This window comes from Ahaetulla prasina, chromosome 2 (assembly GCF_028640845.1).
Source record: "Ahaetulla prasina isolate Xishuangbanna chromosome 2, ASM2864084v1, whole genome shotgun sequence".
In the NCBI taxonomy this organism is placed as follows: Eukaryota; Metazoa; Chordata; class Lepidosauria; order Squamata; family Colubridae; genus Ahaetulla; species Ahaetulla prasina.
Window position 1 is genome coordinate 110305342 of NC_080540.1, and position 15468 is coordinate 110320809.

The 15468-nt window shown below is 39.2% G+C and overlaps 1 protein-coding gene and 1 long non-coding RNA gene across 5 annotated transcripts in view; one reads left to right on the forward strand and one right to left on the reverse strand.

Annotated features, from left to right (window-relative positions):
• The window catches only part of LOC131191960 (uncharacterized), a 29548-nt gene extending 29369 nt beyond the window's left edge, over nt 1-179 (reverse strand). Inside the window, exon 1 of the long non-coding RNA XR_009153613.1 lies at nt 43-179. This is a non-coding gene — a long non-coding RNA (uncharacterized LOC131191960). The remainder of the gene's footprint in view (nt 1-42) is intronic.
• The window catches only part of LOC131191957 (rho GTPase-activating protein 7-like), a 113485-nt gene that overhangs the window by 74463 nt on the left and 23554 nt on the right, over nt 1-15468 (forward strand). The window contains exons 1-3 of one of the 4 annotated variants that reach the window (XM_058170630.1): nt 223-493; nt 7280-7351; nt 9128-9209. In XM_058170630.1, coding sequence (XP_058026613.1) covers nt 481-493; nt 7280-7351; nt 9128-9209 — 167 coding nt within the window. In that variant the 5' untranslated portion in view covers nt 223-480. Of the gene's footprint in view, nt 1-221; nt 494-1454; nt 1474-7279; nt 7352-9127; nt 9210-15468 lie in introns of those variants that run through there. The other 3 variants (XM_058170632.1, XM_058170629.1, XM_058170631.1) reach the window with 3 other exon arrangements.

Sequence of the window (15468 nt, forward strand, 5' to 3'; positions counted from 1 at the left end):
GGACCCGGATCTATACATTAAAAGTATGCGTGTCCGTGATACCTTTTCTGCGACTCTCCACATTCTTCCGTCCGCACCAAAACCGCAGAATTCGTCAAGATATCGGTGAGAGTATCTGCAAATCTCCGCTTCCCCAGAAAAGGCGGCGAAGAGGGAGGAGTCAAGTACCCGCCTCGCCCATTTCCCCCACTGCAAGCGGGACGGGCGCATCGTAATTCGCGTAGCTTTCGCGTTGCGCGAGCTGGGGACGTTTGCGGTGCCAAGGAGCGAGCCAACGAGCAAAAGCACGCATCTAAGCGGCCGGCGAGCTCGTTGGAGGCACCCCCAGTTCTTGGGCTGGACTTCTCTTCGCCGAACCGGTTGGCACGGACGGCGGACGGCGTTGCCTCGCCGTCTTTTGGCTTGCGGAGCTGTAGTTTAAGGATGGCTAGAGAGTGAAGCAGGAGCGGCCACGCCAGTTATTCGGACGACCGAGTCAGGATGATATTAACGCGTAAGTATCGTCACCAAGTCCCACGTTCGCTTGGGTGGCGTTTATTCCGCCGGTCAGGTCGACGCTGGGCTATATAAAGGGTTGCGAACGTGACTGGAGAATGGGAGAGCCGCTTTAAATGCGAAGGCGGGTTATGATGGAGCCTGCCTGGTCAGGACACGCCGGATTGCGGTGCACCTCGTCTAGCTGGGCGTCTCTTGAGCCAAGCGAAGTGAAGCGAAGCCGGGGAGGCTGGCGGGGGATGTCAGGATGAAAAACGTGACAGGAGAACGTCCCAAAGGTGCTTTTTTTCAAGAGGCAACCTGGACTTTTTTTTTTTGTGTTTTGTTTTTTTGAAGACCTTTCGCTTCTCATTCAAGAAGCTTCTTCAGCTCTGACTGGATGGTGGGGGAGTGGAAGGATTTATACTCTTTGCAGGCAGCTGGTCAGAGTTGAAGAAGCTTCTTGGATGAGAAGCGAAACTTATTCAAAGAAAACCCGAAAGTCCAGTTGCCTCTTGGAAAAAAGCACCTTTGGCACTCTGGCAATCTGGAATTGGACCAACTAGTAACAAGCAACCATGACCTGGATCATTAAGAATCTCCAGTGACAGGAGAACTGTGACTTCTTATGCTTTGGGCAACTTTGGGCTTGGCCACTGATGGATCCGTAGAAGAGAAGCAGGAGTAGGTTTTATTGTTGAAAGGATCATCCTCACTTTGGATTCCTAGGGTTTGTGTCATTTCCTGATGCCGAACACTTGTACAGAATCTTATTGCTGAATAGCTTTGTTCGATGGGAGCTGTGTTGCAATTCAGTGATGTGTCTCTGGATTGCAGGATAGTCTGGTAGGAAGGGAAATAGAGATTAAAAAAGAAATGCAAGAGACACAGTCCCATACATACTTTGCATTCCATGCTTGTGGGCCGTTTCTGAATATTCCTGAAGTGAATCCTTGACTGTTACTCCTTCGGCTAACCTTTCCTGACCTCAGACTTGTGGTATGTGAGAATGTAGGCATCGTTCTTTAAAATTAAAACTCAACATTATTATATCCTTAAACAGCCATAGCTGAGCTGAGGGGGTGGGAATGAGAGAAGTTCTTTAGTATGTAAAATTGGCTTGGCCTTAAGCTTGAGTTCTTTCCTGCAACTGAGCCTGTTGGGAAAAGATACATGGAAAAATATTTTTATACTGTCCTGTTCAGTTACTTAAGCTTCACTCTTTCTCAGTCCATATAACTAAAAGATATCGAGAATTCCTTAGGGGTGGAAAGAAGATTACAACCTGCCTCTAAAAGCTATTTTATTAGAAGCTTCTGCTATGTTTAAAAGTGTATAAAATCAGAATAAAGGAGATAAAACTGTACATGTGTGTTTAGTTATGTAGTTAGTGTGTTTAGTTATGTATGAGAGAGATGCACATAAACACACACACACATTTTCAATAGCTATCTCCTTAATTACTTTTGCAGGTTTTTTTCTTACAGTATGAACACAATGCTATTCTGGAACTACAGGCCACTTGTATATTGAGCGTACTTGTTTGGAGCCCCTGGATGCCTGATGGCAAGCATCACTCCCACAGAGGCACAACACGACCCTTATTTATTTCCCACCTTCTGCCCTTGTCAGCAGATGATTTTAAAACAGAAGGTTGTCCCAAAAGATGGTCAATGCAGTTGCTGTTGGGACATAACTACTACTAGGCGGATTGTGAATTCCCTTGTTGACTGTTGTTCTGGAGCAGGCCATCCTGGGGGATGGTGGTGGGAAAACCAATGAGGTTAAGATTTTAAGGACAAAAGGAGCAATGGGCAAAATGTTAATGGTTTGGCTTTTATGGCAGCTGTAAATCCTGCAAACATTGTTGAATACTGTCAGCTATTTTTTTTTTAAATTTTGTTGCTCTAATAGTGCTATTACAGGTAAAATGAAGAACCACATTTAACATGTGTCAGGACAAATATAGTAGAGGAAAATATATATTTTTACAGAGCTGATCAAACTGATGTCTAGATTCAACAAACAATAACATACAATTGGCATTAACAATCTTACATCTGATTGGAAATAGCATCCAATTGATCTTCACTTCTCTTAATTGTATTTTCATAGTCTTTACAAAATCCTTAACTGACAAACTCAATTGATTTTGTAAAGACTATGAAAACACTACTAAGAGAAGTGAAGCATCATTGGTTCTGTTTTCATAAGGAATTTGAATATAACTTGCTGAACACACATTCATTTGACTATAGGAAATTTTGTCTGACAAATATGCATTAGATATGATAATTGTAAAATCCCTGCATATTTTTCCATAATACTTTCTGATATGGATTATGAACATTTGCATCTAAGATTGGAAGTTATCATAATAACAGCTAATTGGCTATAAATTCATCACCACTATCTTAGAAATTGACATTAAATCTATATTGCCAGTTAAAATGATACCAAGGTATTGACTATAACAAAATTTTAAGTTGTATTACAGTTCAGTAAAAGACAGTAATAAAAAAAGTAAAATAGTAAGAAAAAAGAATTCAGAGGAATCAGACTTAAATATGGGGTCAGTTGTCAATAATAGTTTTAAATTAATTTTTTATCTGAAAAATATTCTTATATGTATTTCTCATTTTAACTCATATTGAGTATGGTTACAATTCATAAATTTTCTTTTTATTGACCACAGTGCAGGAGATATGTGCTAGGTTATGATTCCATAGCCTAAATTATTAACTTTTTATTGTCTAATTTACAGTGCAAATTATTACTAAAAGAAGACATATATCTGATATTGCTACTTGGCACAATTTTAACTTTTCTCAAGTGCAGATTAGTCTGAGTCATAGGTGTCTTTATAATGATATTATAAAGCTTTTACTACTATTTTTCAAAGTTGAAATTCACAGTGCGTATTTACATAATTTCTAAAAAAAGGATCTAACAGTGATTCCCCCCCCCCCCCAATAAACTGAATCTTCAATCTTTGAATAATGAAATCAGCAGGAAATGGAAACTTTCAACTGCTCAAATGTTTAGAAAGTCAGGAAATGTGTATTATATGCAAAGACAAGGAGAATCATAATTCTTTGGGATTTGGCACCATATAATGATAATATATAAAATACTTTAAAAGCTTGGAATGGTTTTTGAGTGACTGTTATTTAATCAAACTTGGAAAATAAAAAGTCTAATATTATAAGAAAATGAACATTTTAGAATCATTTATTGAAGAACAAACCAGCTTTTCAGGAGACTAAGTCCAAGTAATGTGGTAAAGGCATTAAGATTCCTTATCCACAGATGTTCATTAGGTGATCTTGGAAAATGATCTCTTAGTCCAAACTATTTTATAAGGAGCAAGGAGCACAACACAATTTTCTTTCTTTCACTGATGTTTCCAGTCCACACTTCTTCCAAGTATTTTGAGTGAAATACTCCAAGCTTCAGGAATGAATTGTAATTAAGGTCTAGATGTAATTTTCTTTTTTTATTCTGTTGGTTAAAGCTGTGCTTGCAATTGTAAGGATTAATTGAATACAAGGCCATCAATAAAAACACTTGCATATTTCATGAACACTAAGAGAAAAAAAGCTGAAATTAATCAATGAAGATTAATCTTCATTGACCAGTTTGGGCCGTCTTTTCTCTCAGTGTTCATGCAATATGCAAGTTTTTTATACAAATAATTTCTGTGATATTTAAGTTGGGTGTGTTGTTCATTGGTTTATTTTCACACATCGGTCCCACATCTGTTGGTATGAAGTTTCTTTTATTTCTAAGGAATGAAAGAGATCACAGAGAATTGATAGATGGTTATATTGAGAACAAATGTTGAACAGGGACTTCTGAGCTATGGGTTAAAAATTGAAAAGGTATCCTTCTAAAAAAATTGCTGTCATAAAGTCTGACTCTACAAAGCTGACATGTACAATGTTAACCATTTATATCTGAAAGTGAGGACAAAATCTGCTTGGCTCACTAATAAGGGTTTAGAAATAGCCATATTCACACTCCAGACTGCAAGTAGATTGAGAAAAAACTATTGCAAACTTTGCCTTCCCATATGTATAACTGGAAAAAGAGACATCTAGAAAACTTTAAAAAACCAGAATAGGATAAAATCTGTAGGAAAGTTCAGTCAGTATGAACATATTTCAAGAACACCATTAAAATTTTTTGGATTATACTCTGAAAATATTTCTTTAAAGAACTTGTAATTTTTTTTGGCTTTGAGACTCTGAGAGATGATGAAATATGTACAAAAATTATCTTGTCAAATTTCAAACAGGTTGAGAAAGTTTAATACAAAAGGAAGGGGGTAATAATAAAAAATAATTTTATTTCTTTCTGAAGGTAGTGCAGCTGTTTGTTGGTTGGGACCGAGAAGATTAATTCACTTTTTTTTTTAAATAAACAGTCTTTAAACTAATCAGATAACCAATATAATTCATAAAGTATCATTTTGTAACTGCTCAATATGAGGGAAAATGAGGTGGAATGAATGGTAAAGCATTTCCAAGATCTTGCCACTCATCCCAAGTGGCCAAATTATTGAAGTGAGAAATAACTGCAGTCACTTTTATTGTGGCTAGGGATCTATTACAAAGGTCACTCTGAGTTAAGCCTAGGTTTGTTGATATATAGAATCTAGACTTTCTCCTTCTTTCCATTCTTGACCGACCACCATGCTCTATGTAAGTTATGAAAAAGACAACAATTTCTTTCTTCTTCCTGGCTCCTCTCTTCTTCCTCTTTTGATATGGCTGCTGAAGTGTCATGATTCAACAGAGGTTTAGAATGAAAGATTGGGATTAATGTTTGCAGAGGATTTTAAACTGAGATAAGTGCAGGTTAGAGCTGTCTACTCCATTTCCTATAAATGTGTTCCAGATGTTTAACTTCTGGAGCTGGAGCTTACCTCTAGTAACTTTTAACAGACCAGTGTGTGGTTTCTTGCCTGAATCATAGGTTGATAACGAAGTTATTTAATACTTTCAGTTCCTGATTTTTTTTTATGCACTCATTCTGATCTGTCTTCCATTTGTGATAGTAATACAATAGTGTTCCTTGTTATGTCCTCATCTTTTTTATTTTAGCTCCTTTGATACTTCTGCTTCTACTTTTGAACAGATTGAATACTTCCATGGGCTCCTAGTTAACTCATAATATACACAACTCTTGCTCCAAACAGTAATGGACAAAGTTTGCAGGTCTCAAAATTTGTCCATTTGACAATGGACAAAGTTTGCAGGCAATACACTGAGTTTGCAGGTGGACTTTGCACCTAACTATCACACTCTTTATTTATACCCCACAATGCAAAAAAATGAGATCATCAACTATAATCCATCTATGTTAAATATTTATAATTGGAAACTCCTAGTATTCAACCACTGCCTAATATTCCCTTTGGATGTGGTGTATTTAAACATGCTTGAATTTAAACATGTGACAATTACCTACATTTGGGTAACTTGTGAAGACATAAATCTGGATTTGAAAATTCATTGATTTGATTTATAAATCACATTATGCTAAAGCCAAAGAATTACATTCAAAGTGAGGTAGGGAGTCCCGTTACTGATGTTGGTGCATTTTAGGTACTACTCCTAAATATAAACATAAATATAAACATGAATGCCTAAGGTAAGCTTGCCTACCTTATAATTAAATTCTTGATCCGCATTATACTTTGCTTATGTGCTTTGATTTGGAATTACATACATAATTAAATGAATACAGTTGGATTAATTGGAGAGGTGGTTGGGAAACTAACATGTACAATACAAAGTGAAAACTGCAAATAGTTAATCAACCTATAGCTTTCTCTGATTTGACAACTCTGTGCTGATCATGTTGCAGAAAGTTGCACAATAATGGTGCATTCTCTTTGTGGTGCTGGTATGAATAGGCAACCTTCCTCCCTAAGTAGAGTTTGCACTGGAGCCTTCAACCTGAATACCTTGGCAATTCAACTTGTACTAGAGCGATAACATAAACTAGGTTAGAGAAAAAACTTGTCTTCATAAGGGACCCAATAACCTGTAATATTTTCTCATTTTAGAGATGATGAGCCTATACTGTCCTAGAAACATGCTTGCAATTTTAAGGGAACTGTTGAATGTTCTGTAATTGTCAGAATTCTGTTTCCACCTTTTTCCTATGAGGATGTTACATTATTATAGCTGCAAGGTTTATATTAATTAGTACCAAATGACTGTCATTTGGTTGTAATTAATAACCAACTAACTAACTAATTAACTAAATACCAAGTAATATAGATGGAGAGTTGTGTAATTAAAATCCTTAGAAATAGGTGGAGGATAATGAAAGTGATTATTTCTTCAAAATGAACTATTTAAAGATTAAACTATTATTTAAAGATAAATAGACTATTTCTCAAAGCATTAGTGTGCCAAGATATCTCAAAGACAATTTTGGGTTTTTTAAAATTACCAATATGTTTTTGCTGGTTGAGTTTGATGCTACATCCTTTTTCAGTTATGGAATACTTTCTGCTCTGCTATTTTGCATTACTAAAGCCATTGTGTTTTAGAGGCAATTACATAATCAAATGCTTCCACACTCTATATTGGGGTCATCTTTATAGCTCTATAATGAGTATATGAAGGGTAATATATTGCAAAAGCCTGTTTGAGGTTAGGGATTATTTTGGTGAAGATACCACAACAAGCAGATTGATTCTGAGTTAGTAGCATGACATAATGACAGTCGCTTTTCTTCCTTACAATTGGAGTATCAGTCTTTAAAGTTGTTTTCTGATTCTTTCTTTCAGAAATTGAAGCCAAGGAAGCCTGTGATTGGCTGAAGGCTGCTGGTTTTCCCCAGTATGCTCAGATGTTTGCAGGTATTGCTGCAGTGCTTGCAATAAGATATAATCATATATATATATATGTATGTATATATATATGTATGTATGTATATATATATATATATATATATATATATATATATATATATATATATATATATATATTCTGAGGTTTTCGCGGGTGTTTGTATGTAGATCTTTGGTTATTCGGGTTTTCTCCCGCGTAAAATTAGAAGTGTCTTGGCGGCGTTTGACGAAGTCTCATTCGTCATCTTCAGGCTTCAGCTTGCTTCTGGGAGCAAAAGCTCCCAGAAGCACAAAGCTGAAGCCTGAAGATGACGAATGAGACTTCGTCAAACGCCAAGACACTTCCAATTTTACGCGGAGAAAACCAATACATACATACATACATACATACATACATACATACATACATATATATATATATATAGTGTGTGTGTGTGTGTGTGTGTGTGTAAAAATTATTTGCAAAAATAAATCCAAGCTCTTTCTAGCAAATCTTTACCCACGTTTAATGATCTTTAGTAAACAAATGCCAACAAATATAAAGTTACCACTGGTATAGAAGGTAAACAAAGTAGGCAAAGAATTGTTATCCATAAACTTGGTTAATATTAACATGTTGTGGCTCAGAACTGGGGAACTTTGACTATAACATCCCCTCCTATTTAAAGTATTACTTCCTATAGATATGGTATAGCAATATAGTCTTAAGAAAGGAAACATTATCTCCCTATCAGGGTCATAATCGGACTCTAGAAGGGCTATTTTATATTATGCAAACTTTAAGCAGGCAGCCAAAATATACAAAGGTCGGTCTGATAAGCAGTGCAAGAATAAGTGTAACACACATTTTTAGTGTCAGAATTTGATGGTCTCCTTAAAAAAAGATTTGAAAATATGAAGGCCCTTTTTATTTTATGTCTACATTTTTTAAAAACAAATTAACTGGCAAATGACCACGTTTTAAAATGACTGGGAGAGGAGTATCAGAAAAAGTTATATCTCTTGTTTTCAGATGTCTTCTTTCAGGGGTAGATAAATACAATTACTGATTTAGAAAGAAGCCGGTTCAGAGTCCCTGCTATTATCCACCTCACATCGCAGTGGATACAGGATACTGCTTATGTGTTTATTGGACAATAGGTACTTTACATATCACACAGCTAAGACCCAGCCTTTGTTCTCAAATAACTTTGTTCAAGCTGTTACCCAGTAAAATTTGAACAACCGTAGGAGAGTAGGGTTCAGAGATAGTACTCTGGTTTTCTCCCTAAAGCCTTCTGGGGTATGTCTTTAAGATAGGTTCAGAGCAGATGATAGATAATTCAAGTTGAAAAATTCATTTCAGAGAAATGAAGCAGGAAAGTCAAGCTAGAGGTTATTGCAGTTCATGAGAAATAAGATAATAAACAAATTTGTAGTTGTATCAAAATAACAGAAAATGAATGTTAGATTTAACAAAGATGATAGGGGAAGAATATTTATAAAGCAAGTTAGGCATTATTTTGGGTCTAGTCTTGTAGAATGCATTGCTGAGTGGGTCTTTTATGCAATAGTAATGGACGCTTGAATTTCTAATTCTTAAAATGCATTTCTGTCATAGGCATTCATAATTCCTAGTTTTTCCCTGGTTAATATACTCTAAAATTCTCACGTGCAAGTATTGTGTCCTGATTCATAAATGTATTTATTTCCAGAGACTTTTATCGTTTTAAGTTCTGTTGTTTTTCTTAACTTTAGAAATGTTAAATAAAAGTTAAAGCGTAGCATTTGGAACTTGTTTTTCAGATATGCAGTTTCCAGTCGACATAAAAACTGTGAGGAAAGATCATGAATTTTTAGATCAAGACGAAATAGAATCTCTCTACAGGTAAACTTTGGTCTGAATTTCTTTTTGGCTTAGTAATAGATGTCTAGGACTGATAACCTAAGGCTTTAATTAAGTGAAGCACTTAATGAAGTCAGTGGGCTATGACTAATATCTTGTATCTTACTTTGTTCCTGTTTGGATATCTGGAGGAATATGTATTGTTGTTGTACGCAATATATGTGTTCCAACTTCAGGTGGACTTTCAGTGGACTTTTGTAAGAAAAAAACCCCCTTGTAGCTAATTTCTGATCTATGCAAAGTTTATAGTTGTCCAAATATGAGCTTGACAATGATGTGGAAGAATTTTAGTAGTATCACCAAATTTATGAATTGGACTTAAGTCATTTTGTCAAATATTTCAGGCTACACATCAGAAATAAATCAATTGATGGGTGCTCATAATTTTTCCATTGCACATGAAATTTCAGAATTTAAGATGCAATGCTCAGATTTTTTTTACAGTACTCCTAGATAAGAGGCTTTAAGTCAGAGCAATGCACAAATTTATATATGTCAAGGAATACATTGCACCTTTGAGTAGCATGCCAGAAGCTGAAACAAAAAATAGCAAGTAGGCCTAGGACAAAGTAACTTCTCATTTACCATCTGTGTAGTATAGTGTGCATTAGGGGTGGTATTCACCTACCTTCGCTACCAGTTTGCAAATGTTAGCGTGCGTGTGCACGCGTTCAGTACACTTGCCACACCTCCTCCACGCATGCGCAGAGGGTCAAAAACAGGACGCGATGGGTGGGTGGGCAGGACCTCCAGCCACCAGCACTATTGGATCACACGATCCGGATAGAACTGGCTGAATATCGCCACTGGTGAAATGTATTGGATTTAGGACCAGGGAGACCCAGTTCAAAATTTAATTTTCTCAAGGGTCTCTCAAGTGTCTCTTTGAAACTCATATAAGTCTGATATTCCACATTGTGTGTCTTTGATGAAGATAATATGCTTTTTCCTTTGGATAAACTGTTATTGCTCCTATCATCAAGCTTGAGAGAAAATCTGTTCTGAGTGCGCTTATTTTTAACTATTAGTACTAGAAAATGGAAGATTGCCAGGTAATGAGGAATTGCCATTTTACCAGTGCTTTAGTATCTGCAGTGGCTTTCTTTGGGTTGCAAATTGTAATTGTAGTGTTTAATTGTACTAGGGGTAAGAAAACTGTGGGCCCAGTTTTCTGTATGGTTCCTATTTTAATTTTTTTGGTTGGTCCCAAAGTATCATCTGAAAATCAGGCATTAGAATTTTTCTGGAAAGAGCTTGAATAAAATGCTGCAGGTGGTTAAGTAGTGCTGAAATATTGCCAGAGCAGTTGAAGAGTTTTATACATATGTTATAATTACATTACTTTTTTTTGTTTTGGAAAGCAAAAATCCTCCCATCTATTACACAACTACCAATTATACCTCAGGGGAGTTCGGGAATAATTGCTTAAATTGCAAACAAATTGCACAATAATATTTTAATCTACTTCATCCCTAAATATATTGCTAGAAGGCTATATGTAGCAAATTTCCTTTAAAATGCATGTGAAGATTAAAAGAGCAAGTGAATTCTCAGAGATCCTGGTATGAACTGACAACCTTTCCATTCCATTCACTGGAATTATATGCCACTGGAATTATTGACCATTCTGATTTTGAATATTTTGCATATATTCAACCTTTGAAAATCAGATTTGAAATAAGATAACAATATTATGAATGTTTTAAAAAATAACAACCAAAAGCACACATAAGAGGTCATTCTCACTTAATGATGGGATTGGGAACTCCATCACTAAACCAATATGTGTAAAAGTGTGACCTCATGTGACTGTACGATGGCAATCGCAGCAGTTCCAGTTGCTGTCATTAAGTGAATCCTGCCTAGTCATTAAGTGCAATGTCTCTATTTGCAACTTCCTACCGTTTTTCCCCATTGGCTTGTCAGAAGTCAGCAGTGAAGATCACAAATAGTGATCATATGATTGCAGGATGCTGTGACTGGAGTAATTGCAATCTACTCGCAAGGCACCTGAATTGCGATCTCAGGATAGTCGCAACTATGAGGACTCTCATAAATACTTTCAGTGCTGTCGTAACTTTAAATGGCCACTGAACAAGTGATCATTAAAGGAAGATAGCATATACATTGAGGGTATCAATTACATTAAAAAAATAGTCTGTCCAACATGAGTGAGAACGACAGTAAGAACTTTTAACCCCTGAGATCTTTTTGAACAGCCAAGTTTTAATGGCTTTCCTAAAAAAATGAAGCACAAGTCATAGTTTTTAGGGGAATGGTATATAACAGAAGATGCAATCGTAATTTAAAAATAAACTCATTTATTATTGAGATCCATATATAGTTACATTACTATAAATTTTTCCCTCTACAAAAATGAAAAGGTAAGAGTGTGGTAAATGTTTGTCAGTCTATAGCACGGACCTGAGATTTAACAATTATGGAAAAAAATCACACTTTTCGGAGTCTGCAACTGTTTTATTTTTTTTTCCATTTACTGTACAGAATAAAAAGATAATTCATTAATAACTGCTAATGTGTAAAATAGAGAATATTTATTTCACTTGAATAGACAATAAGTGGTTCACAATTTAAAAGTCAAGGGGAAGTTTTTAATCCAGTGGAAAAAATTCACTGGACTAAAAGAAAAAAGAAGCTATGCTTGAGGATTCCCATTTTCTTATACCCAAATGAAACGCCTGAACATCTGTATCAGAAAACTCCCCCTATCCTCAATACCAACTCATATTGAATTGAATTAGGATGGCCTATTGAATGAGATGAGACTATCTTGCTATGAGGATTGTGTCCCTTTGTGTCTGAATAGAATGTGACTGAGGGGAGTTTTTGCTAGTGAAATAAATTCTGAATATCTTTCACAGGACTATAGCACTTCATCAAAGAAGATGTGAATTGTGTTTCTTTCGTTCTTCATTTAAAATGCAGATAAGAATGATACTGAAAATAGCTATAACCTTTTATGTATTGATTGGAAGACTTCAAGCCACAATCTTTTTCTTAAAATTCAAAGCTTTGTCAGGCCATATTTTTTGTTATTAATACGTATCTCAATGCCTATTTTCTTGTATAAGCTTTTTAAAAAAACATTAAGAAGCAAACAAAGTGAGACACTATCCTCAGTGGAACAGGGCACAAAAAATAAAGAGATGGGGCATTGGTTCTTACCTGAGATGCACCTTCTCGTTCGGTGAAGACAGCGGCCAGGATGGGTGATGCTCTCCGTTCAGATTGGTGGACTGAGTCTGACAAAGTTGTTAGGTCCCGCCTCTGTTGCCAGGGAATCCAGCTTTTGGCGAAGACAATGAATCAGACTCGACACGTCGAGAAAAAAAGGTAAGTAGGAGAAAGGCAAGAGACAGATCAGACAAGGAAAAGGGTGGGACTGGCCGCTGTCTTCACCAAATGAGAAGGTGCATCTCAGGTAAGAACCAATGCCCCTTCTCCGTATTGGTGAAGACAGCGGCCAGGATGGGACATACCAAAGCCCCCATGTCCCCACTACGGGTGGGTCTCTGGCTGATCTGATGGCTCTCCCCTGATAACCACTTGCTGCAGGACCCTACGTCCAAAGGCCGCCTCCGAAGAAGCAAACTTATCCAGCTTGTAATGCTTGACAAAGGACGAAGGATTAGTCCATGTAGCCGCCCTGCAGATCTCCTGCAATGACGCCTGTGTAGCCCAAGCCGCCGAAGTCGCCGCACTACGGGTTGAATGAGCCCTCACATGGTCGGGTCTTGAGTGGGATTGTAAATCATAGGCCTTAGCGATTGTCTGCCGTATCCACCTGCCAATGGTCGAAGACGTCACCTTAGTACCTAAGGAAAGAGGATTAAAAGAGACAAACAAAGACTCCGTCCTACGAATGTCAGCTGTCCGTTTCAGATAGATACGTAGTGCCCGGCGAGCGTCCAACGAATGCCAGCGGCGCTCAGATGGGTGCGAGGATGTGGACAAAATCAGGCAACACCACCTCCTGCATTCTGTGAAAAGATGTGTTTAGCTTAGGTACAAAGGCGGATCTAGACGCAGGACAACACGGTCCACGTGAAACACGCAAAGGTCGCTCCGGACAGAAAGAGCCGCCAGTTCCGAAATTCTGCGCGGACGTGATCGCAACCAAGAAGGCAACTTTACAAGACAACAAGCGTAAACTGGTCTCCATAGCGGCTCATAAGGTGGTCCTGTGAGCGAATTCAAAACAACAGCCAGGTCCCAGGTGGGATACCTATGCAATACAGGAGGACACAGGTTAGTGGCTCCCCTCAAGAAGCGCTGAATGATTCGCTCCTGTGTCAAGGAAGAGAGATTCTTAGGAGTCAACACAGTAGCGAGTGCCGCCACCTGTCTCCGTAGAGTATTAGGGGAAAGCCCCCGTTCCAAACCATCCTGTAAGAAGTTCACAACATGCGACACCGAGGCCCGAAGAGGTAGGATTCCAACACAGCTACTCCAAGAGCAGAAAGCCCGCCAAGTGGCAGAATAAATCCGTTGAGTGGAAGGTCTATGAGAAGCCTGAATAGTTCGGATTGCGCCTAGTGAGATGTTGTCCCGTCTCAAAGTGCGCCGCTCAATCGCCAAGCGGTCAGTTGTATCCAGTGTGGATCCGGATGAACCACTGCCCCCTGGCTGAGAGAATCGACGGTTGGAGGTATCCGCCAGGGTGGAGCTATCGACAGAGACACCAGATCGGCGAACCATGACCTCCGTGGCCAATGAGGTGCTAGAAGGATGATCTCCGCCCGTTCGTCCACCACCTTGCGTACCACCTTCGCTAGGAGAGGGATGGGTGGGAAGGCGTAGAGCAGACCCGTCGGCCACGGGCTGCGGATGGCATCGACGCCTTCTGCTCGGGGAGATGGAAACCGTGTGTAAAAGCGTGGGAGTTGAGCGTTTAAGTGAGTCGCAAAGAGATCCACTGTCGGAATGCCAAAGCGTGCCGTCAGGGTCCAGAAAAGCGCTGGGTGTAGACGCCATTCCGAGGGGTCGATGGTCTGGCGACTCAACCAATCCGCCTGCACATTGGCAGTTCCAGATATGTGTTCCGCCGTTAGTGACTGAAGGTGGCGTTCTGCCCAAAGACCCAATCTCATGGCTTCCCGCATTAAGGACCGGGACTTGGTGCCCCCTTGGCGATTTATGTGCGCCTTTGTGGCAATGTTGTCTGTGAGCACCAGGACGTGCTCGTTCGATACTGATTGTTGAAACTGACGGAGGGCTAGGTACACGGCTCGAAGTTCTAGCCAATTGATGTTGTGCCGTAGATCGTGGGCCATCCATGTGCCCTGCGCCAAGTCCGACTCGAAGTGGGCTCCCCAGCCGGAGAGACTGGCATCTGGCGTAACCACCAAGCGGTGTGGGCGTGAAGAGAACCCCTTGGCCAGAGCCGGCGACCGCCACCAGTTGAGAGATCTGAGGACGTCCTGTGGAACCCAGACCTTGGTCGAAGATGATCCTCTGTCTGCCTTCTGGAATGGCAAAAGAAACCATTGAAGGTCCCTAGCGTGCAACCTGGCCCAAGGGGTGATAGAAATGGAAGATATCATCTTCCCTAGGAGTTGGGAGAGTAGAAAGCGAGAAACCTTACGCTCCCGCTGTACCTTGCAGGCAAGCTCCGCAAACTATTCTGACGCTCCTGAGAGATATACCCTGCCCTCAATAGAGTCAATCACCGCCCCAAATGAAGTATACGGGTTACCGGAGTCAATTGACTCTTTCTCTATTGACAGTAAACCCGTGATCTGCCAAACAGTGCAGTGTTATCGCAAATCCCTAAGGGCCCCTGAACCGAGGTTGACAAAATAAGAATGTCATCCAGGTAACACTGAAGGCAATTGCTTGGGATCGGAGGGAAGCCGCCAACGCAGCCAGCAGTTTAGTGAAACACCTCGGAGCTGAAGACAGCCCGAAAGGCAAGGCCGTATACTGGTAATGCACCCCTGCATAACAAAACCGTAAAAACTGTCTATGAGCGGGGCGAATAGGGACATGCAAGTACGCCTCAGTAATATCTATTGAAGTGAGGAAGTCGCCCTTCCTGACGCCGTCTAGAATAGATTGTAAAGACTGCATTTTGAACCTTCTATAGACTATGTATTGGTTCAAACGTTTAAGGTCGAGGATAGGTCTCCACCCACCAGATGATTTGGGAACAAGAAACAGAAGAGAATAGAATCCTAGGCCATGTTGGTCCTGTGGTACCTTCTGAATAGCGTTTATGAGT